The sequence below is a fragment of the Phyllobates terribilis genome, unplaced genomic scaffold (genome assembly GCF_046119375.1).
Source record: "Phyllobates terribilis strain yellow unplaced genomic scaffold, ASM4611937v1 Scaffold_2__4_contigs__length_985480577, whole genome shotgun sequence".
Classification (NCBI taxonomy): domain Eukaryota; kingdom Metazoa; phylum Chordata; class Amphibia; order Anura; family Dendrobatidae; genus Phyllobates; species Phyllobates terribilis.
In genome coordinates, this window is record NW_027362762.1 from 161,290,679 (window position 1) to 161,316,595 (window position 25,917).

The 25,917-nt window shown below is 41.8% G+C and overlaps 1 protein-coding gene across 1 annotated transcript; it reads left to right on the plus strand.

Annotated features, from left to right (window-relative positions):
* The first annotated feature begins 20,197 nt into the window (after positions 1-20,197).
* Positions 20,198-21,139, plus strand: LOC141250663 (olfactory receptor 8U9-like). The gene has a single exon (XM_073670062.1). The coding sequence runs from the start codon at positions 20,198-20,200 to the stop codon at positions 21,137-21,139; it is 942 nt and encodes a 313-aa protein (XP_073526163.1).
* Positions 21,140-25,917: the final 4,778 nt, after the last annotated feature.

Consider the following 25,917-nt stretch of genomic DNA (forward strand, 5'->3'; position numbering starts at 1 on the left):
CGGGCGATTGTGAACTCGGCGATACCAAATATGTGTATGAGGTTTTGTTCTGTACACAGTCAGACAAAGCCAATTTTTAAAATAAATTTAAAGATGTTTTCCCATGAACAAAAATTCAAAGTGGCCCTCTGCTTTTTGTGAGGATTATTTGCCTGATACATATGTGATGTTAACCTTTTCCTCACTGGTGCTTTGAAATCTGTATTTTATTAAAATATTGTTCTTGCTGCAAAGTAGTTCTGTTTTGTCTGCACGGACTTCCCGGTGAGCTTTGTACTGACTAGCATCCAGCTAACAATTAGGGTGAGGTTTTGACCGAGTTCTCACTGTGCAAAAAAAAAAGCACCATCTTGCAGTACCAGCAAAGAGGATGAGATTTATTGAAATCTCATGCCCACTGTGCTTTTTTACACTGTCATTTTTGAAATGTGCAAGATGTTAACTTCTCTCGAGTACGCTGAGTTTTATGTGCAGATTTTTTAATTACAATTGTTGTAGATGTGAAAAATCCAGTTAAAAGTGCAATTTCGCAGGAGAAACTAAACTAAAAACTCATGAATACACAAATGACTAAATCAGTAAATCTGATTTGTCCCTGATTAGATAGGTCAATTGATTGTTACTATTATCTGCACCAGAAGGAACCCAAGGTCTACTGCACCAGCATAAAGATTGACAATGACTCGGAGGACTTCATCCTAGTACCTAACAGCAATCAGTGCACATTGGCAATAACGTTGACATGATGGCATCTCCGGACTTTCATGTCTTCCGAGTACTCGGAGCAGATTCAAACTATAAAGAAAACGTAAAGCAAAAAAATGATGACCCTACCAACTCTGGAGCACAGGAGCCACTATAGGATGTCAAGCACTGATGTCACCTTCATGGAATTTGTTTCTGATAGTTTGGTCAGAAACATGCACAACATTATCCCGCTAGAGGTCATTGTGTAGGGCTTAGGCAGGGCTCTTCCTGTTTCTCATCACAAAAAGGAGCCAACACCAGTCCGGCTCTTGGATGGATTCCCTTCTACAGCTCTGTTCGGATCTCCTCGTATCATGGCCCATGTCCTGATATCTGCTCCATGCTCTTGATACTCTGCTGGCAGGCACCACAAACCTTCATGTGATGGCATGTATGGATGTGGATGTGTACTAGGGGAGCTGGACCACCTGTACAACTTGTAGTGGCACCAGTGGAAAAGTGCAAAACTAGAAAATAATCTTTCAGAAAAGAAGAGAGTAATTGTCTGTCTCCACCACCTACACAACCATTAATTTTTTGGGGGGTGTCTTACTGTTGACTATCCAGTGCAACTGTTGTCGCTGTTACGGATCCAGGTGGTGGAACCTCTGTGCTGTGGTGCAAGGAGGGGCATGACTAAGTATCAACTCGGTCCGACGGATGCTCAGTCGACTCCGTGAACCAGGGAGGAACCGAGCAGAGGGACCAGGTGCCACTCTGGGACCGACCTTGTATGAGAGCAGGTGACTCCCACGGGTCAGAAGGCAGGAACTGACCGGTACAGCGGATGAGCTTCGGCTGGCAGGCTGACGGGTGGTCCGGGTAGACAAGCAGGCTGATTAGGTTGATAGTCAGACGAGTGTTCCGGGTAGACAAGCTGGCGGGCACAAAAGGTAGCTGGCTGGTGCTTCCAGGTAAGCGGGCAGGCACGGCAGGTAACAGGCAGGTGCTTCCAGGTAAGTGGGCTGGCAGGCACGGCAGGTAACAGGCAGGTGCTTCCAGGTAAGCAGGCTGGCAAGAACGGCATGTAACAGGCGGGTGCGTCCAGGTAAGCAGGCGGGCAGAGCCCATTGGCGGACTGGACTGTAGACAGATTGTCGGCAGAAGAGAAGTCAGGCTAGCGGACTGAGCAGAAGATTAGACTGGCGAACAGGACTGACTTGCAGAGGACCTGGGGGCTGAAGCAAAGTAAGAATCACAAAGCAACAACCTTGCACGGGCACCTCCATATTGGAGGAGGTGCCTCTAATAGGGAAAGCCCTCCGGTGATTGGCCGGGGACTTCTTAGGGCGTGCGCTCACTCCCTCTTAAAGGGGCCACGCGCGCAGTCCTAAGCACAGAGCCAGGGAAGCTGCGTGCAGCAGCTGCAGGGAGGCTGGAAGACGCTGGAGCAGGACCACGGCGGTAAGGGGGACGGCGTCTCTGCCTGGCAGGGGGCAGAGAAGCCGATGCTACAGTCGCTTTCATTTGCACCAAAGCCGGTAACATTAATTCACAGTTGATTATATTTTTAGAACTTGACAGATCATTTTATTTTGGGTTATACATTTATGCTTTAGTGTTTACCTAAAGGGTAACTCTGCAATCTCTGCATATTTCTGATATATTTGGAAATCAAAGTGCTGCTGATATGTGCGGTTCTGAGTCTGGAGACCCCCCCCCCCACCCCCATCAAAAGCTCAAAATACCTCTCAAGTGAGCAGCATATGCATGTGTGTGCACATACCAGAACACAGGCTCAATAGTAAGTCTAGTCTTCATACACCGCTCCCGTAAAGCGTTCTATGGACTCCTAGTGATTCTATTGAGCCCTTACACCACTCTATGCCTTCATACAGGTGCTGCTCACTTCAGAGCGGTATTCCTAGTGTTTGTTCGGTGGGGATCTTGATACTGTCAGCCATGAAATGACAGCACTTTGCAGTCTCTAGAATTTGTAAAAAATATTTTGGAAGCAACAGTTACCATTTAATCTTTTTAACTGGTTCATTATCCAGATCATTGTTATATACCCTCAAGTAATATTTGCAATGTAGTCTTTCAAATGAATCCTCATTTTAATTAGCATCACATCTGATTTAGTCAATTTTAATGATCAACACATAATATCTCCAGAGATTAATACCTTTCTGTTAAGAGCAATGAAGCTCAGGGTATTTTTTAATTCCATGAGAACATAAACACCGCAGGTCTCCAGTGCTCACGTTATCTGGGTTTGTGCTGTGTCACATTAGAAGCACAGAATGATTATGAATCCGCCATGTAAATATATTTATAATACTGTTCTTATGGTTTAGAAATGGTGTAATTACAATGCAATCATTACACGGGATTTCTTGTATAAACCAATACAAATACATTATCTGTCATCTGTTTATTACAAAGCACACTTTACCTTTTATATTTCTAAAGTGATCCAAATAATATTGTCCTAAACCGGGATGTCAAACTCAATTACACAGAGAGCCAACATTAAAAACTTGGACAAAGTCGCGGGTCAATCTTTGATATTTATTAAAAAAAAAAACTTAATATTCGGTGGGGTCACAGAGGAGCATATCTCACAACTTTGCAGCCCTTACAGAGTAATTTTCCTAATATTCATTGCCCCAATAAAGTATGATTCCAACAAAAGTGCCCCCCAACACAGTATGATACCCCCACAGTGAATTCCTCCACAGTACCATGCACACATATGGTATGACGACCCTACTGTACCCCCCAACCACCTCAGCTTTCCTGGCAAAGTATGATGCCCCAACTGTGATCCCCATACAGCCCTGCACACAGTATAATGTCCCCACTTAGTCCTTCATACAGTATAATGGGTCCCACATAGTCCTCCATACATAATAATGGCCCCACATAGTCCTCCATACATAATAATGGCCCCACATAGTCCTCCATACAAAATAATGGCCCCACATAGTCCTCCATACAGAATAATGGCCCCACATAGTCCTCCATACAGAATAATGGCCCCACATAGTCCTCCATACAGAATAATGGGCCCCACATAGTCCTCCATACAGAATAATGGGCCCCACATAGTCCTCCATACAGAATAATGGGCCCCACATAGTCCTCCATACAGAATAATGGGCCCCACATAGTCCTCCATACAGAATAATGGGCCCCACATAGTCCTCCATACAGAATAATGGGCCCCACATAGTCCTCCATACAGAATAATGGGCCCCACATAGTCCTCCATGCAGAATAATGGGCCCCACATAGTCCTCCATATGGCGGGCCGGGCCAAATGTAATCACCCTGAGGGCCAAATAAGGCCCACGGGCCAGAGTTTGACGTGTGTCCTAAAAGCAATGATAAACGGCCAAAAAATGTATTGTTTTTGTACAAAATGAAAACCCTTTTGACCATGGAAAATATATCTGCCTTAAGCATCCAATTTTTTCATTTCTATTATTAAGTATATAGTTTATGGGCTTTGGCAGTGACAAGTTGGATCATAGTGCGGTAACCTCGTGGTGTACGACAGAGGGAGGGTTTGCGCTCCTGGTGATCTATAATCTGCGTTAGTGGCCAAGCTTTCTGTCATGATGAGACTCTTCCACCCCCTGTCCAATTACACACACAAAGTTCCCCCAACAAAAATATTTTAAAAATTTTACAGCGGGAAATAGTTTGTCGCAATGCCCGGTGCAAATCGGACAATTGGAGATGGGCCTCTGCACACAGGGCTGATGACGAATACCCAAATCTGCGAAAAGAGGGTGCTGTGGCTAATGATGATTTGCACAATAGCTGCCCCTTTAAGTAGTATGATGATGATGGTGGTGATTGATTGTGCAGCTAATCCCCAATCATGAAGAAACAGTGTTTAACTTGGGAAAAAAAAAACAGTCTCTTTACTAATGATAACAGGGTAAATGACTATATACATTTGCTTAAAATATTCTTGGGTTCTCGTAGAGAAGCATTAAAACTATGCAACACCTGAATACAAAGGTAAAATAACATGTAAACGTAAGAAAGGAGCCTTATTTTTCTTTCCGGGGTAGGTTCTTATAGAAACAACCCCTACTAGGTAGAGTAATAGGTTGCTGGTTACATGGCAGTCAACAATTCTTCTATTCTGGCCAAGGAGTGAGCATCTGTGTGGAAATGTTAACTTTGCAATAATCCAAACACAAAAGGAATACTTTTGCTTAAAAACAGGCAGAGAAATGTTTTGTCTCTCAAAAACAAGATTCAGCTATTATCCCATGCTGTAATGTCTGTATACTCTTTTGCTCCCTCCCCTGCCCAGGAGCTGTGGTATGATCAGATCATGTTCCTGTACGGTCAGACACAGCCATTACACAGTACACAGCAGGGACACATTTATAAGATTATCTCAGCACAGGAACATTTTATTTAAACACATCCAATTCTGGAAGTTATTATTAAAAGATTCATTAATTAAAATGTACTTTGTGGGAAAAACCCAATTAAAAAAGCAGCAGATGATAACATAGCAGTAGATGGTAATAATAGCAGCAGATCTAGAAAACGTCACAATGGAATTCTTCCATCCCACTATGGTGCAATAGTTATTTCATCCCACCACAGCTATGTGTATACATTTTCCGTCCTACACTATATGACGTTAGCTCTTGTGATATCCAGTTTTGATAACCAGTTCATTACATGCACTAATGTGTAGACCAGACGTCAGTCTCTTAATTCCTGTGAATTACAGGATGACGTCATCATTAGTGATGAGCGAGCAAGCTCCCCACTGCTCGGTACACGCCCGAGCATCTCAGTACTCGAGATGCTCGGAGCTCGCCGAGTACTTTCGAGATGCTTGGGCGGGAGCTCGGGTCCCCTCCCTGCATGTTTGGCGCTATTTAGAGCACCAATCATGCAGGGATTGTCTGCCACTCACTGTAATGTCACAGCCATGGTGGTTGTGGCATTACAGTGATTGCCCAAATCGATGGCAACAGTGCTCACAGTGAAACATGAAAAGCCGGCAATTCATCAGCGGCATACATCGGTACCCGACAATTTAGAACTGAAAGAATACAGCATCACACATAGATTAGATAGATAGAAACATGTCAGTCACATATATAATAAGTACAGTGGCAGTGTTGGTTACTGTACTTGTCATTGAGTGTTAAAATAAAGGATTTATTAAAAAAAAAAAAAAAAAATTGGCGTCGGGTTCCCTGTAATTTTAGTCTCTAGCGGAGGTTAAGCAGACGGCTGGGGCAGATGTTTGAAGCCTGGGGAGCTTTCCAGGCTACTAATATGAGCCCTCAACTGAATATCTAGCCTTTACTAGCTATTAAAATGGGGGACCCAAAAAAAAATGACGTGGGGTCCCCCCTATTTTCATAGCTAGCAAAAGCTAGGCAGACAGCTGGGGCCTGATATTAATAGCCCAGGAAGGGTGCCATGAATATTGGCCCCCTCCCAGGCTAGAAACACCAGCCGTCAGCCGCCCCAGAAATGACGCATCCATAGGATGCGCCAATTCTGGCACTTAGCCTCGCTCTTCCCACTGCCCTGTAGCGGTGGCAGTGGGGTAATAGGGCTGGGGTTGATGTCAGCTTATAATGCCAGCTGACATCAAGCCCAGGTTAGTAATGGAGAGGCGTCTATAAGACACCCCTATTACTAACCCCATAGTGAAAGTTAAAAAAAAAAACACAAACACCCAGAATAAAGTCCTTTAATTGAAATAAAGACACAATTCTTTAATGTTCTAAATTAAACTATACTTACCATCACGCCCATTCCTGCTGAAGCCAACGATCTCCTGCAATAAAAGTAAAATAATAAAGCAACCTCATCCTTACCTTTCCATGGTTCCCAGGTCGGCTCCAGCGCTGCTACATTGACATGACAGGCTGGACCGCAGCCGAAAGCTGCCATCCAGCTTGCCATGCCGCACTCATTGGATTGGCCTGTACGTTGCCTTCTCAACCCCACTTTGCCTGTGCTGTCTCGGGGTTTCCCACAACTATACCTCCTTGGGCTCCCAGCCATACCCACTGCAGCTGACCTCTCTTTCCTTCTCTGTTCCACTTGCCAGGATCCAGGTTCTTTTAGCTGTATTTAGTCTGCCACTTTATCCAGTACAGCTACTTCATGGCTTACTTCCTCAGCAATCTTCCTTTAACACACACTAGTAACTGGTTCACTTCCTTTCTACTCCTGAGCTAATCACTAACTGCTGACTCACTGATAAGGAAGTCACTCTCTTCTTACTCCCAAATATTCCTCCCATCCACAGGGCTGGCTAACTGAAAACTCTATGGTGCCCTGCATCTACAATATACCTTCACTTTCCCACACATTTGCATTTTAAGCCATTAATCAAGAGCTTTTGTATTGCCCCTTGTTGTATCAGTCTGTGGTGTTGTGTATTATAATTTGTGGCTAAATATGCCACTAGACCTTTTTGGATATATATCTAAAGATTGTAGTTTATGGTATCCAGACGCAAATATAACTTTTTGTCTTTTATAATTCATTATAAATAGTGTACAGGTGTTTTATCCGGGTACGTTGGACATCTTGGTTATGGAGGCGCCAGTGTATTTTCTGCCCATATCGTAATTGTTTATATGTTCCCTGTACTACATCCTCTATAATACCTAACATCTAACTAGAAAAGAGCAACCCTGCAGCACAATCACATAGGTGAAATTAGGTCCTATGTTCATACTATCTGTAGTTTATTTTGATAAAGGGTTTGGTTCAAACCAGAAATACGTAAATAAAGCTACTTGAACATGCACCAGAGTGTGGAACTACTCATCTTCTACAGCAGCGTGGTCATCAAACACCTACCATCCACTTTTTATCCAGTATCATATTTGAAGCATACATCAGAAATGGAGAGCCCCATTTTGTGGAGCCTGGAAGGAGTATAATAAACTCTATGAATAAATGGTAACTGGATTAAAATATCCCTCAAGCTGACCACTGATGACAGAAGTAAGTGCACCACCTCCTCACAGTCCTCATCTATAAGACTCGGCAGATCCTCCCTTCATTTACTAAGAGCTTTCACTAAGTTTTAACCTCAGAAAAGCGCAATTGTCCATAAATACAGGTCAAGGGCTTTTTAAGCAGGGCTGTGGAGTCTGTAAGCCAAACCTCCGACTCCTCAGTTTCCCTGACTCCCGACTCCACAGCACTGCCTCACTACTGAGCGTGTACATAAAGTGTAGCACAGATTCATCTCAACTCAAAGTCTAGATCCTTAGATCAGGAACAGAACAGACATTTATAGGACATTTCATAACTTTCTCAAATTCTTATGAAAACATTTACAGCACATCCTGCATTGTACTACTGTACCCAATTTATTATATATTTTAGGAGTCTGAGTCGGTCCATTTTATTCCGACTTCTCCAAAATGGACTCCAACTCCACAGCCCTGTTTTTAAGATTCTCAACTCTAAGCAAAATTTCAAGTTTGTTAGGATTCATTTTAACCTGAAGAGAGCTGAATTGCATCCGAATTGCATGACATATTTGAAGATCTTGAAAGAAAGCAGTGTTACCTCATTCATATCTAGCTATCAGATTCTCAAAAGTCAGAAAAAAACTAGAGACACTTCAAACACCTGTCCTAAATATTTCAGACCATTACTTGTCCAGGAACCAGCTGCACAATGATTCGTGAGATGTGGTAGATTAGCATTGTGCCATAAGGAAATTTAAGGTGAAAATACAGTTCTATTTATACTAATCCCTTCACGACCTGTGACGTAAGTTGTGCCCACGCGATCACCACCTAGAGCTCAGCATAAGTTAATGACGAGCTCCCGCTGTCACGGCCAGAAGCGGTGCCCACTCCGCTCCAGGCCATTTTACCCTCTAAATTCTGCGATTGATATAGTTTGCAACATTTAGGAGGCTAGGAGATGGAGGAGGCTCCATCTCCCTCCTGATCGGTGCGCTCGCGACATCATCGCGAGGGCCCGATTGTTGCCATAACAACCTAAGGTTGTCATGACGACCTCCCGGCCTGCCAGCTACTGCAACAAGCCTGTTAGACCATGCCGAGAGCATGGTCTAATAAGCTTATGTCAGTGAAGCACATTTTAAAATGTAAAAGATGAAAATATATATATATATAATTGCCTAAAATACAAAGTAAATGTGTCATCTTTAACTTTAGACCTTTTAGAAATTATTTAATCTTAAATTTGCTTAACTGTTCACAATAACAGTAATTTTGACCAGCGGCGCCCAAACCTTTTTAGGCCATATAATGCATTGCAGTCCTGTAGAGGGACTAAGTAAAAAAATAAAAAAAAATTATAAAAATGTAAAACTATTTAAAAAAAATCACAAAATGAAAAAAGATTATATCAATAAATACATATATTTATGTAAAAACAAAAAAGTACACATATTTGGTATCGCCGTGTCCAGAACCACCCAACCTATAAAACTGTCACACTAGTTAACCCCTTCAATGAACACCGTAAAAAAATAAAATAAAAAACTATTGTTTTTCATCATATCGCTAAACAAAAAGTGGAATAAAACGCAATCAAATACTCAAATGTAAATAAAAATGGTATCGCTGAAAACTACATCTTGTCCCACAAAATACAACCTGTCAAACAGCTCCATTAGCGGAGAAATAAAAGAGCTATAGCTCTCAGAATATAGCAATGGAAAAACTATAATTTTTTCTAAAAATTAGTTTTTATTGTGTAAAACCGGCAAAATATAAAAAAAATGATAATACCATATTTTTCGGACTATAAAACGCACCTTTTCCCACAAATTTGGGAGGAAACTAGGGGTGCTTCTTATAGTCAGAATGCAGCTTACCAGGGGGGCAGCAGCGGTGGAGTGGGGTCACAGGAGGCAGGGTTGCTTCTGCAGGAAGCCAGCAGTGACAGGAGTGTGGTGATGGTGCGGGCACTGGGCTGGGAGGGAGGAGGGTTGTCCCTGCAGTGTGATTCTGCGTGCGCTGGGCTTCAAGAAAATGTCCGGTGAGGCAGGAGCGGAGTCCCTGCTCTGTATATTGATTTCCCAACGGTGGGTTTTAGGAAAATGGCCGCCAGAGGCGACGAATGCGCAGATTTATATCTTGGCTTGAAAATAGTGCCAATAAAAAGTTCAAATTGTCCCTCAAAAAAGAAGCCCTCACATGACTCTGTTGACATAAATATAGAAAAATTATAGCTCTCGGAATATGGCAATGCAAAAACTTTTTTGGTAAAAAAAAAGTTTTTAATGTGTGACAGCAACCAAACAGAAAAAAACTACATAAATATGGTATCGTTGCAATCGCACTGGAACGTCGTAAAAAATAAAACCAATTTTTGACCCACAGTTGACTTGTTCATTCTGCCTCCCAAAGATCGCAGTATGGCTCGGCTCACATTTATCCTGCGCTGAGTGCTTACACAAGGGTTTCCGTGTAAATCTATGAAATACGTGATTCAGACAGAATCTCCGGCATAAGATTCCCTATAATGAAACAGATGGAAGCACTGTGGATGCCGTCTGGCCTATGATCCAACGGTTTCCATCTTTTTAGTCGTGCACAAAAGCTCGCTCGATCATAGCTTTGTTTACATCTGAAAAGAAGAACACCGCTTAACAGAGGCAAGAGGAGTCCAGAGTAACTCTGCTGCATCATTATAGTGAATAGATCCCTCAGGGGTTTCATCTGAATCACATCATGCGGAGATTTAAATTGAAACCCTCAATGCAAGTGCTCAACATAGAGCGCAGGATAAATGTGATCCAAAATGTTATGTAAAATGTTCCCAATTAAAGCTTCACCTCAGCCCATAGAAAAAAACAAGTCCCCACTCAGGTCCGTCATATGTCAATGAAAATATATGGAGCTTTAACGTTACTGGTAGCACAAAGGCTCTGGAAAAGCAAAATGGCTCCTCACCCCCCAACAGAAATGCCGCGAATTCTGCACTCCCAAATCCTAAAGCCCCTCTCCCTTCTGAGCCCCACAGTGTGCCTAAATCGCAGTTAGCATCCACATGTTTAGCATTTCTGTGGCTATGAGAGCCCACTTAATTTATGGGGTCCATGTCTCCAGAAGCACGAGCTGATCACAATGTATGGGCACTGCAACTTACGGGCACTACAACGGCTGATTTGCAATTTTCACTCAGGAATGTCCATTGCTGCTTGTATCTGGAAAACAAAAATGGAGTCAAATTGTCACTACACCTGTAGATAAATTCCCAGAATGGCGTAATTTCCATAATCTGGTCACTTGAGAGTAGAATTCTGCTCTTCTGGCACTTTGGGACTCTGTATATGGAGTCCTCAAACTATTCTCCAAGAGTCAAATAGCGCTCCTTCTCTTCTGAGTCTCGCCATTTACTCGCCATATGTGGCAGTACTGTACAGCCATATATGGGGTATTGCCACATTCAGCAGAAATTGTATGCCACATTTTGGTGCCATTTTTAATTATTTCCCCATGTGAAAATGTAAAATCTGGAGCTAAAACAAAATGTGGTAAAAGTGTAATTATTTTTTCTTTACTGCCCAATGGTATAAAATTCTGTGACCCAATTCTGTGTCAATATGATCATTGCACCCTTAGATGAATTAATTGAGAGGTATAGTTTTTAAAATGGGGCCACTTTTGGGAGGGTTCTGCTTTTCTGGCACCTCAGGGGCTCTCCCAGTGGGTGATAGCACACCAAAACATTCCAGCAAAATCTGCACCCAATTTGGCACTCCTTCCCTTCTGAGCTTTCCACTGTGCCTGTAAAGTAGTTCTCAATTGCATGTAGGGTACTGGCGCATTCAGGAGAAATTGAATGAAGGATTAGGTGGGCACTGCTCTATAAGATATATAACAAGGGAGGGGTGCTACAAGGGGCCATGCAAGATTAGATTCTAAAGGCTAGCGAAAAAGATGCAAGGCTAGAGGAGTCGTGCACACCCAAAAAATTTATGAAATGTCAAAAAAACTTATTAGAACAATAAATTCATATAAACACAGATAGGAAGTTTAAAAACATTTAAAACAATAATATACAAACATACACCAGTGCTTGTGATTCATGTGTCATTATAAAATACATGAACACTAGGGGCAGATAAATAAATAGCCCAATATATTGTAACAGATCCCTGAATCAAACAAAATACCCCTTCGTGAATGTTGCTTCAAAACAGATGAAGATAGATTATATATGTTCAAATGTAATCATTCATGCAACTAGGGAAGGATAAAGAGGGGAAGCACTTGCGGGTTCAAGGTGTTCACCATACAGCTAGATAAATTCCTTGAGGGGTCTAGTTTCCAAAATTAGATGACCTGTGGGGGGTTTCCTCTGTTTAGGCACATCAGGGGTCTGCAAACACGACATGGCGTCCGCTATCCCAGCCAATTTTGTGTTTCAAAAGTCAAATGGCGCTCCTGTGTACACTGTTCCTGGGCAGATTGCTGCCAATCAGTGGTGGGGGCAGGGTTATACAGAGCTCAACATTCAGAGAAATATTGGATAAGCAGAAGATAAAACAGTGATTTTATCAAAATGACAGCAAGCAGCCCAGTAAGTGACACATCACTGGAATCAGGGCATCTGCTCCTACCTAATGGCATGCTCGCAAAATAGGTTTGCGACACTGCGGCCGCATGTCTTGCGGCTATTAGACAGCCGCAACACATGAAGGGATTGCCTGACAACAGGCAATCCCTGCATGTGTCATGGCTGTCAAACGTCGCAAACCTATTTTTCGAGCACACCGAAGATACTCGGTAAGCACCCGAGCATGCTCGGATTACCCCTTTTCTTTCGCGCATTTTACTGTATGTCTATGCGTTAGTTAGGATATGATTAGTTCCATTTGAACCTGATTTTGTGCTATTTACTTAAGAAGGTTGAGTTTTTGATGGAAGTAGGTCATAAACAGGGATTATTTCCTGATATACATTGATTGTTTTAAAAACACAAATGTAAATATTTTTTATACATAGTTTTAAATTCTGTGCCTAATAATTGTATAGTAGTGTCACAGATGTGACAGACAGTCACTCTGGAGCCGGCTGCAGAAGGTCACTGCACTTGGCATTGCAGACACCTTCTTGATCCTCTCATCTCTTTAGTGTTGTTATATCCTTCTTCCTTTAGGACCCAGCAGCTACCTCCACCTTCTGCTGCTGATTGACACACTCTTGATTGGTAGTTAAAAACTCTCAATTTCTCCAGAGAGGCGCCAGTGATAGTTCTTTGTACCTCTGTGTTGGCTTGGAGCACTAGCAGTTGGCTAATTTCTTTTCTGGTGCCCTTGGAGGACAGTTGGCGTTATCTCTCGGGTGCCTGCTCAAGCTAAGTATATCCCCTTTGTTTGTCTACTTTGTTGTCTTTAGTTTGTAGTGAGGCTTGACTAGTGCTCACCCCTTCCCCTCCCTATCTAGTGCCTAGCTCTACAGACACTCAGGGCTTAGGTTCCTTCTCGGTGATAGGTGTGGAACCTATATAGGAATGGTAGGGTAGGCAGGGTGATATTAAATCTGCCTAGGGGTCTCCACTCTCCCTTTCCCTAGTGTGTGTGTTTCCTTCCCCTCTTCCCTTTGTGTTGCACTTAGTCTTTCCCTCACCTTGCGTGACAGCTAGTTACAATCACCTGTTTTCATTCACACAGCTACAGGTATTGATAAAATTTTGTTTTTTTATTGCTACCATTATCAGGGGCTCAATAAAGCTGTATGTATACAGTTCCTATTGAAATCAGTAACAAATCCTTCTGTAGTAAATTGCTAAGCTCCCCCTAATGGTGACTACAGACAGACAAACTACTATAATTTATCTCAAATTAATAGTAAAAAAAAGCATAATACATATAAACATATAAGTAATACAAATAATGAAGGCACTTTAACAGGTCATTCAGTTTCAAAAGTCAGTTTTAGCCATAGCGAAATATAAATAGCTTCAAAAACAAGAAAGTGTCACATTGGGATATAAAGACTCTGGGGAAAAAGGTCTCGGATGAATTAGATTTGATATATCTATAACTTTCAACCTTGTCTTCCTTCATTGAACAATATATCTAATCAGGTAGGTGCTGCGTTATCCTTTAAGTCTACAATGAGCAGGTAGGGCCGTCATCAATGCCACCACCATTGCTCTCACCTTACAGTATGTACTTTGCTAATGGCACACACGTATCTATTTTGCAGTCAGACTAACACTTTTTTGCAGCTATTAATACATTTTTTTTGGATATGCTAGGGGAAGACACTGGTGTTGAAAATTACAGAAACAGCAAACATTTTTTTTTTTACAATTAGTTGGATCAGGCAAATTTCCTGAAATCCAATGTGCCAAAGTAAAGAGCATATTATTAACGTTTTTTTTTTTTTTTTCGGGAATCTGTGCACTTATGGTGGCATGTGTGGTGTGTGGGCATGGAGCATAATGCATACACCTGCCTATATAGCTTGGCAGGTATTCATATTTGCTTTGTGACTTCAGGTCAATGTAATAATTTTATGTTTCACTATTCCTTCAGGTGAGATATTTACTACTGAATTTAATTTGCTAATAGATACATTTAGGTTAACATTGTAACTGAAAGACATGAACTGGCTGTATGCTAGGCACACAGTCCTCTCTTGTGCTTCAGTCATTACCATGTACTATCATTAGGTCAGTCCTAAATAGTACATTTAGCATCTAATGAGCACAGAGGATCCTACAAAGGAGAAAATCTGAAAGAAGAATCCATGTAACTGAACAAAGTGCAAAAAATCTTCTTCCTCAATGCCATGTTTTGTGTAATGATAATAACCAATATCATAGTCAGGTAAAGAAGACCACATTACATAAAATAAAATTCCAAACTGATATTGAAAGGAAGCTTTTGTTCATTTTAATTTAATAATTAGGTATAAAGAAAAATCTGTCATAATTTGTGCATAAGGTCAGATTTAGGATTCATGCAGATGTCAGTGGATCTCGGTCTGATCACGGACCGTTAAAACATGGACTGGCCGCAGGTCTTCTGACTGGAGTATGACAACTTCATATATTTCTATGAGGCTGTCACACTCGGTTTGGGGTACACTCCGGTCTGTACCAGGGTTGGCAACTTGACTTTTCATTTTTTCTGGGAAGTTTATCAAATAATTATGGACAGACAATATTTTTTACAGATACATTGGAAAACCATAATAAATCGTTATGATTACATGTCTGCAGCCCAGAATTATCATATGAAGACATTAGCTGTAGTCACATAAACTAAAATTATGATAATAATAATGCAAAAGTTTTCTTAGCTTCAAAAAATTCACAGACACCTTACTTTTTTTTTTTTACGGACACAGCAAAAATGTGCTTTTTACAGACTGTAATGTAATTTCTGGACAGTTGGCAAGCATAGTCTACGCATTGCAGTCCATGATCGGACCAAGGTCATCGGAAATTACATTTTATGTCACATGTCAGTAGCTATGTCATGACTGAAGCCCTGAAAAATGGGACTCAGATGTATCGTCTGACCGGTCTCATTGATTTTAATGATATAGAGTCACTTTGAGCTCTGTCTGACATCAGAAGTGTGCGCCTTTTTAAGGTGGGCACAAAAATTTGGTCGACTGCAATCTTGTGTCCATCTTAAAAAGGCGGACACTGCTGAAAAGGAGGTTAGATAAAGTACAAAATGAAATCCATCATTTGTGATCCCCTGCTGTCCTGTCTGTATACTCTTTTGCTTCCCCCCGTGCCCAGGAGATGTGGTATGATCAGACCATGTTCCTGTATGGTCAGACACAGCCATTACACAGTACACAGCAGGGGCACATTTATAAGATTATCTCAGCACAGGAACATTTTATTTAAACACATCCAATTGTGGAAATTATTATCATTCCAAGATCTATTAATTAAAATAAACTTGTGTTCGTGGTAAAACCTCTTTAAGCTGATATCAGGCATATTATATATTTAGTTTGGAAACCCAATACCTGGCTCGACTGCAGGCCTTCTAATCCAAACTACCGTACTTCTATGTGGCTTTTTGTTCAGGTCAAGAGATTCACAGTCATTAAGGTCCGAGAATGGACTATAGAATATGGACATATGAATTCAACCTAAGAGCTCACTCACACTAGAGAGTAGCCAGCATATAACTCGGGCGAGTGTTATCTGATGTTTCACCATATAGCACTTGCTCCAATGTTATACTATCGAGCAGTGCCAACTAGCGTTTTTTTTTTCAAGCTGAGTCGGCACGAGAAAAAAATCACCACATGCTGCGGTTGGCAGCGCATTTTGGATGGCACGCATCTATGGGTGAGTGCAAAACATCGGACTTCTCTTGGATGCCATCTTAGTGCAGTCCAATATACGCCAACTCATCTTCTCCGCACCTCACATACATCGGATTACAATAAAATGACACTCTGCTCACACTCACAGCAGAGTTTGAGCCAAGGGACGTTTGCATTTAGCATCGAACTCTCTCGCATTACAGAATCATTGGATGCTACTTGCCAGTGTGAGCGAGCCCTTAACCTTTCACGGCGCAGCCCTTTACCGTTTTTGTGCTTTCGTTTTTTGCTCCCCTTCTTCCCATTATTTTTCCGTCAATATGGCCATGTGAGGGCTTGTTTTTTGCGGGACGAGTTGTACTTTTGAACGACACCTTTGTTTTTACCATATTGTGTACTGGAAAACTGGAAAACAAAATCCAAGTGCGGTGAAATTGCAAAAAAAAAGTGCAATTCCACAATTGTTGTTTTTTTTTTTTTTTTTTACCATGTTCACTAAATGCTAAAATTGACCTGCCATTATGATTCCACAGGTCATTACAAGTTCGTAGATACCAAACATGTATAGTTTTTTTTTTTGAGCGGTGAAAAAAAAACAACAAAGTTTGTTAAAAAAAAAGGCGCCATTTTCTGAGATCCGTAGCATCTCCATTTTTCATGATCTGGGGCCAGGTGTTGGCTTATTTTTTGCGTGCCGAGCTGACGTTTTTATTATCATTTTGGGGATAGATGCGATCTTTTGATGGCCTGTTATTGCATTTTATTGCAATGTTGCAGCGACCAAAACACTGTACTTCTGGTGTTTAGATTTTTTTTTCTCGTTACGCCATTTACTAATCTGATTAATTTTTTTTTCATATTGATAGATCGGGCGATTCTGAACGTGGCGATACCAAATATGTGTATATTTTATATTTTTTATTATTATTTTATTTTGATTGGGGTGAAATGAGGTTGATTTGAACTTTTATATATTTTTATTTTTTAAAAAAAACATTTTTTTTCTACTTTTTTCCTTGTTTCAGTAGTCTCCATAAGAGACTACAAGCTGCGATCATCTGATCGCCTTCAGCCCTGCCACGTGTAACAAAAGTGCTCATCTGCTATGAATGCTGACCGCTGGGCGGCACGCATAGCAGATCGGCTATGATAACCAAAGGGGTCTCCTGCAGACCCCGGGTTGTCATGCCAACCCATCGGTGACCCGCAATCATGTGACGGGGTCGCCGATGGGCGGAGCTAATGACGCGCTTCTGGCGCAGCCATGTTAAATGCAGCTGTCAGAGTTTGACATCGGTATTTAACCTGTTAACAGCCGCGGGTGGATCGCGATTGCACCCGTGGTTGTTAGGGGCACATGACAGCTGTACAGATTAACTGTCATGTGCCCAGAAAGGTGCGGGCTCCGGCACACAAGGGGGAAACACAACATGCACCATTCATGTACGGTGCATGTCGTGAAGGGGTTAAGGAAAACATATATGACTTTTTTAATGCATTCAATGAAAAAAAACATCAAAACATCAAAAACTTTGGGTGAAAATGCCAAAAACGATTTTTTTGCACTTGTGATCCTGGTATCCTGTGTCCCTGTACCTTGGTATGGAGCTTTTCCTTTACTTATATACAAACATAATGAATGCATTGTTATTTAAGGACTACTAGCATACCCTTTGTATTAGCTGCCATACTGTTGACATACTAACTTTAGGTTCTACATCAGTGACTGCAGGGTGCACCTGGTGTGTACTTGGTGTTAGTACATACGGCTACATAGCCTTATATGGTTCTCACAGAATGGGTCTTGCATGTCCCATATCGTGATGTATTTTTATATATTGTATGTTGTTTGCATCACCTATGCACCAATTATCTGTACTTGAATTTTTATATATGTTTCTAATAAAAATATTTTTATATAGTACAAAATTTGGGCTTTTATGGATTTGCACAAGTTGAAAATTATAATAATATAATCTGTTAATCTTGTAAACTATCTCTAGAAAGAGGAAAATACTACACTGATGTGCTGACAATCCATCATGACAGAACTTGTCTCATCACCATTGATTCCTAGTCTTTATTCTAGTGACAGCACTAGACGCAGCGGCCACCTGTGATTTCACTGCTATTTTTCTCCCATAAAACCCAAATCACTTTCCCTAAATAAAGTACAGTATTTCCTCCCTATACCATCAGCAGGGTCCCATTGTTAAAAAAAAGATGCCTATATATTGTATGGGATAGATCAGTTGACTTTATTTATCACAAAGAGTTAAAGTGTATGCCTAAAGAACACCCTTTTAGCATCTGTGGAGTTAATAGGACCTTATGGATACCTCTGTCATATGCACATTACCCCCAAATGTACGCAGCAAACACAGTCCGAACATAACTATCCTACACAAGCTCCCTAAATATCTTCTTACTTTTTTAAATTCTTTTTTAATATTATTAATTTCTCAACTGCTTCTAATTGCTGTGACAGTATCATTATAGATGTTAGATGTCATTGTAATGTATAATATGTATTTGCACCCAGACAGAAGAATTACTTACATAGCAACATAAATAAAATTACATCTGTAATATGTAATAATGAATAATAAAATGTAATGAAATATAATGTTTGTATGTTCAGTTAATTTTAGTGATGGACACGCTACTTCATTACCTAAGAAGCACTATGTATTTTTAGTAGTCCACCAAAGACATTAAAGTGCAATGTTGTTATATATGTTATATGTATTTTTAATAGATGAGCAAATTGATTTTGGTAAATCTAAAATTTTCTGGTCTCAATTTACACAAACCTACCAAAATGTTGACTAGCTAGCTATCATTTTGCTAGATTCTTTTTTGGGCCGGGAAGCGGTTAAAGTAAATAAATGCGTTATGTTCAACTGTGATAGGTCCTCACCCTATGACACCACAACTCCTCACCATCACTGATCCTCCAAAGAGGTCTTCGATTCTTCTGGCACGTGGTTGTCATGTGGAGGGCGATGCACGTCAGTGACATCAGTGCTGGAAGAGCCAAAGACCCGCACGGAAAACTGGGAATGCCTGGGAGCTGCATTCAGCAGCAGTGTAAGGAATCCATTGAGGGCCTAGAAGAGGTGAGTATAATGTATTTTTTTTATTTTGTAACCCCCTTTTCTAACCTCTGTTTATGATATTTTCGGATCTGAAGAGAAAAATTTAAATGGGGCACTTTTTAATCAGACAGATTATATTCAGACCGAATCAAATCTGTCCAACAGAAATTTTCAGATATTCGCTCATCTTTGATCTTGACTGCCTTTGAAAAATTTTACTCTACAGATATTCACATTTACTAATAAATAGCCCTATTTCCCACATTGAAGACTATGGTGGATGAAATACCACCATATCCTCCACTGTAGGATGTGCGTCTCATCTGTAGTCACAAAGAAAACAATGGAGGATCCATATAAAATAGCAAGTAATGACATTAAAGGAGCTATCTGGGACTATATAATTTTTTTTCTTATGAGCCTAAGAATTTAAAGGCAGGTAGCTTCGAACTACCTGTCTGTTGTGACCGGCGCTGATCTCTGCCAGCGATTCTGCGGCTTCTGGTGACAGAAGGTCGACAGAGCAGCTACTTCTCTTCTGGTCTACTCTGTTGACAAGGTGTGACTGCCGATCTCTTGCTGATTGACAGCCAGCTCCCTGCTACCTGACTGCGGGGAGTCACTGGTCAATGAGCATGACAACGGCAGTCATGCCCTGTTGACATAGCAGCCTGAAAGAGGAAGAGCTGCTGTTGAAGTGAAGCAGCAGAATCGCCGTTAGGAGCGGTCTGTGATCACTCTGAGCTGGTGTCGGGCAGAACACATGTAGGTACTACTCAGTTCTTAGCCACTTGAGAAATTTTTTAAAATAGTCCCGGATAACAACTTTAATACAAGATAAGCAAAGTAATTATGAAGTTACTAGTTATTGTGGGATGTCATGCATTTTAGTTCAAAATAGTTAGTTATTCTTTCAAGGGGTTATGAGTAAAACAAGTGAATGGAGCTGGGCTGCAGCATCTGACTCTATGAACGCTATGAACAAGAGTGTCACGTTTTCTGGAAGCCATGTTTTTCTTGTGTTATACAACCTACTGAATTGGCTAAATACTGTTGTAAAACTGTAAACAATATATTTTCTTTACAGAAATATTTTACATGGCAGAGTGGAATAACACACATTTTACAGAATTTATTCTTCTCGGACTGACAGATAATCGTAAGCTCGAGATCGCACTCTTTGTCCTCTTCCTTATCTTCTACATTATCACCCTTACTGGTAACCTTGGCATCTTAGTGGCTATCAGGACAGATTCTCGGCTCCACACTCCCATGTATTTTTTTCTCAACAATCTATCGTTCTTAGATCTGTGCTATGCCACCATTATCACGCCCAAAACATTGGTGAATTTTATGTCAAAGGCAAAAACCATTGGTTACATAGAATGTGCTGTTCAGATGTATTTCTTTGCTGCTTCAGTGACCACTGAATGCTACTTATTGGGCATCATGGCCTATGATCGCTATGTGGCGATATGCAACCCACTACTATATTCAGTTGTAATGAGTAAAAGAATTTGTTTGCAGTTTGTGGCTGGTGCATACACTCTGGGATACCTCAATGCCACCCTACATACCATCACCACTTTCCGACTTCCATTCTGTAAGACCAACAAGATTGATCATTTCTACTGTGACGTTCCTCCTCTCCTGAAACTGTCCTGCACCAAGACCACCATGAATGAAATACTGATGTTTATATTTGGAGGTTTTACAGAAACAAGCTCCCTCATCACCATCATAGTCTCCTACACCTACATCATAACCAGCATACTTAGAATTCGCTCAGCAGAGGGGAGGAAGAAGGCATTTTCCACCTGTGCTTCTCACTTTACAGCCGTCACTATATTTTACAGCACTATTCTCTTCATGTACTTGAGACCATCTTCCACTTATTCCATGGACCAGGACAGAGTTGCATCCGTGTTCTATAGTGTCATCATACCTATGCTTAACCCTTTGATTTATAGTTTGCGGAACAATGAAGTTGCACAAGCTTTAAAGAGAATTAGATCAAAATATTGTTGTAAAGGCAAATAAATAAATCAACCATTTTATGTCTATTTTAGCTGCAAACTTTATTGTACAGTTTGAATATTTGAATGTATTTTGTTCTAATAAAGAGGGTAATAATTATAATGTTGCATCTGTTTTTTTTTTCTCAGTGGGAAAATTTCCACAAATAAATAGAATTGCTATGAATTTACTAAAATGTTGTTTAAAATATAAATGTGCAGATCAGTGAGAAGAAATGAAGGGTCCTAACCTGAAACTCAATCTCTATATAAGTCTATATATAATTCTATATGTTTAGATGTATTTGTCTATGCAAATAGACCATGTGCATGTATTCAATTAATTCTGAAAAGGAAGGAGCTAATAGTAAAGAAGTACAAATACAAGGAGGCCAACACAAAAAATTGCCTTAAAAGGGTTGCCCAGGACTATTTATTTTTAACTATGGCCCTAAAAAGTAATATTCAGGTAGTTCCTAACAGAGGCAACTGCCTGCCAGTTCTACCTGGCGCCTGCTCACAGTGGTCACCAACAGCTCCTGCCAGCGACTCAGCTGCTCCACATCAGCAGAGCAGCTCTTCTTCTACTGGGCTGCCCTGTCGTCAGGGCATGACAGCTGGCATCATGCTGATTGACCGCCAGCTCCCCGCAGTTAGGCAGCAGGGAGCCAGCTGTCAATCATTATAACATCGTTAGGCGTGCCCTGTCAACAGAGCAGAGCGGAAGAGAAGTAGCTGCTTTGTCAACCTTCTGTCACCAGAAGCCTCTAAATTACCAGTAGGAGCAGTCCATGACTGCTCCATGTCAGCTGAGATCGGCACCAGACACTACAGGCAGGTAGTTAGTAACTGCCTGTTGTTAGTTCTTAGGCCCATAATAAGAAAACTAAATAGTCCTGGGTAGCCCGTTTTAGGCATGAGTAAAAATAATCCCATCTTGCAATTTTTCTCATTATATACTCTCCAGATTTCTTGCTTGACCTTCTATTTCCAATGACATCTCAAAAAAACGGGCAAATTTTTCTTGGGGCAAAATTCATATGGGCAAATGGTTAAGAGAAAACTTAGCCCTGGCAGATCCATGGACACAGTGACCCATGACTCAGCTATGTAGGGCAGAGCAGGAGTTAAAATCAGGTTGCGAGGAGGTTAAGTGGAGGGGAAAAGTTTAAGGGGAGGAGTGATAGGGAAGTGGGGGTTACGGAAGGAGGAAGAGCTGTGCTATAAAAAGTAGGAGGGGGAGGTGGCCACCTAATCTGCACTTAGTCACCATTCAGAAAGGGCCCACCCCCTTGCCCTGTTATTATTGTTAAAGATAAATAAGTGGATTTCAATTGGATTAAGGATCATGTTTTGGTGTCATTTCGGCAGGCGGGGTTCTTGAAGTTGGTGACAAAATAGGGGGTTGTAAATCGTGGAGATGGGAACCTCCTATTGGCTTTTGAATTAGGGTCATTGCCTGGTGGATATTGGGGCTCTCAGGGTGGGGTCCCTGGGAGTCAGTGGATAGAAAATGTTTTCCAGCCATGAGGTGACCCCCGAGCCCATGATCGCAGCATCCATAAGATGCGCCAATTCTGGTGCTTAGTCTCCGCTCTTCCCACTTGTCCTGGTGCATTGGCAAGTGGGGTAATGGGGTTGGGGTTGATGTCAGCGTTGTATTGGAAGCTAACATGAAGCCCAGGTGTTAGTAATGGAGAGTCATTTATAAGACACCCCTTTTACTCGCCACATAGTCATATTGTAAATAAAAAACACCTTTATTTGAAATAATGACAAAGACTCCATTATTGAAATAAACACTCCCCATCCCTTTTTTACCCATTTAATCATAAAAATTAGACATAAAAAAGCAAACTTGTACTGTCTGACGAGAAGATATTCCACTGAAGCTCATGTCCCATGTAAAAGACCAAAAATAATAAACCACCATATTCCTCACCTGTCCGACGAGAAGATAATCCATTTGTCCTTTTACGAGTCTAGCTCTCAGTGCCGGCTCCAGGTTTTTGTGGGCCTCGGGCGAAAGAGTCTCAGTGGGCCCCTTTATCACATACCACGATTCATGATGCACAGATACAGCAGAGAAATATATATATAGTACAATGCCAAAGATTTCACTTCTTACATTACATGAGCGATATCTATTGTAAATTCTACAATAGCTCACAAAATGGCGAATCACTCCACATAGTATACTGGCCTCCATAAAATGCTCCATACAGAATACTGGCCCCCATATAACGCTCCATACGGAATACTGGCCCCCATATAACGCTCCATACAGAATACTGGCCCCCATATAATGCTCCATACAGAATACTGGCCCCCATAAAACGCTCCGTACAGGATACTGGCCCCCATATAACGCTCCGTACAGGATGCTGGTCCCCTTATAACTCTCCATACAGGATACTGGCCCCCATATAATGCTCCATGCAGGCTGTTCCCCCCACAAAATGCCCTATGCAGGCTGTTCCCCCGTTATAATGCCCATGCAGGATGTCACCTCCATATAATGCCCCATGCAGGATGTCACCCCCCATATAATGCCCCATGCAGGATGTTCCTTCCCCCCCCATATAATGCCTCATGCAGGATGTCCCTTCCCCCCCATATAATGCCCCATGCAGGACGTCACCCCCCCATATAATGCCCCATGCAGGATGTCACCCCCCCATATAATGCCCCATTCAGAATGTCACCCCCCCATGTAATGCCCCATGCACAATGTCACCCCCCCATATAATGCCCCATGCAGGATGTCACCCACCCCATATAATGCCCCATGCAGGATGTCACCCCCCATATAAGGCCCCATGCAGGATGTCACCCACCCCATATAATGCCCCATGCCTCCATACAAAAAAAAATAATCAAATACTCCTCTCACTCCTCCTCACCTGCTGCCGCTGCTCCTGTCCGAACTCCTGCGTCGCCGGCGTCTTCCCGCTCTGCGCTGCCTGTGGAAAGACGTCACCGCGCCCTCTGACCTGAGACGTCACAGAGAGCACACAGCAGGAAGACAGCGGATCTGAGGAGGCACGGGGAGAGGTAAGTATCCGGCTGCCGGGGCCCTGAGCAAGCGGGGGAGAAGGGTGGGCGCTGGCACCGCTCTCCTCCGCCCACTGCCCGGCGGAGTGCCCGAACGCGAGTTGGCCCCCCCCCCCCGCCTGCTCAGGGCTCCAGCACTTGCCCGGGTGCTGACGCCGGCCCTGCTAGCTCTGCTACATCTAGATGGCAGGCTGAATGGTTGCATGATGCAACCATTTAGCCTGCCATCTAGCAGAGTCACTGAGCCGTGCGTGTGCTAGCGCAGCTCAGTGGCTCGCGGTGACGAGCATAAGGCGAGTAGAGTTCATAGCCAAACTCCGTTCACCTCACTGACGTCAGCGCAAGTGCCGTGAGAAAGTTGCATAATAATTGTGCACACAGAGCAGAGGGAGAGGTGCACACAGTGCACAGAGCCTTCCTGCTATTGAGTATAGTGTATTAATATTAACTGATTTAATTTAATAAAATGTTTCCATTTATCAAAGAATATTAAAGTATGCAATTCTTTGTGCCATTCAACATCTATCCTTTTTAGTCTAGAAATATAATAATAATTTTTATTTAAATAGCGCCAACATATTCCGCAGCACTTTATAATTAAGCAGGGACATGTACAGACAATAAATTCAATACAAGGTGAGACAGTTTAAACAGTTACATTTAGAGTTAGGTCCCTGCTCGCAAGCTTACAATCTACAATGTATAAAACTGTTCATTTTTGATGATAGCCGCAGAAAACACTTCTATGGGTAAGGAATAATTTCGGTACTCTTTTAAACCTAGTCTCCCTCTGGATTAAATTTGGAGATTATATGGAAGAGTAGAATAATAACGAGGAGAAATAGCTTACCACGTAAACCCAATGGTGTGCAAGGGTGGGCATTGCCAAATCCAATCCCAAAGGTCATCTATAGATGATTGTCATCTAGAACATCCATTGAGTTGATCAAGTGGGGAGACTGAAGCAGGGGATTAAATTCATATACATGTGGATCATGTATGCATTAATTTGACATGATCTACCCTTGTCGTGTCTCTAACTTTGTCTCATCCCTACAAAATCCTTCAAGAGCTTCTTGTTCTTTTTCTTCTTGTTTCTTGTCCTAAGAATTACATATATTTAGACAATAGGAAGGGGAATTTGAAAATCTTCCTTATCTGCGTGAGGAATCAAAAGGAATCAACATAATTGACTGTTTTATCATTTTAGCTGTAGAGCAAGGATTTCTTAAGCTGGACATACATATTAGATAGCAGTTCAGCCGAGCAATGCTTTAGCCGATCGCTTGGCTAACAGCCATCTCAGCCGACTCTCCCATACACAGGAGCGATAGTTCGACTGAGAGCTCCTGTGTTCTCTATGAGTATGATACTCCCATGGTGCATTCCTCCACATTAGCCTCCACATGCACAGTATAATGACCCTACTGTACCCCACTTCAACTCCCAAGGCAAAGTATGGTGACCGTAACACAGTATGATGCCCCAACTGTGACCCCCACACAGCCCTCCATACAGTATAGTGGCCCTCACTAGCCCTCCAAACAGTATAATGGCCCCACACAGCCCTCCAAACAGTATGATGGTCCTCGCACAGCCCTCCAAACAGTATGATGGACCGAACACAAACCTTCACACCGTATAATTGCTAATTGCTTTCATACAGTATAATGGCCCCCACATAACCCTCAAAATATTATAATGGCCCCACATAGCTTTCCATATAGTATAATGCACCCTCCATAATCC

What these genes read in the sequence shown, in the direction of transcription:
- LOC141250663 (XM_073670062.1), top strand. Translation starts at nt 20,198, where the DNA reads ATGGCAGAGTGGAATAACACACATTTTACAGAATTTATTCTTCTCGGA.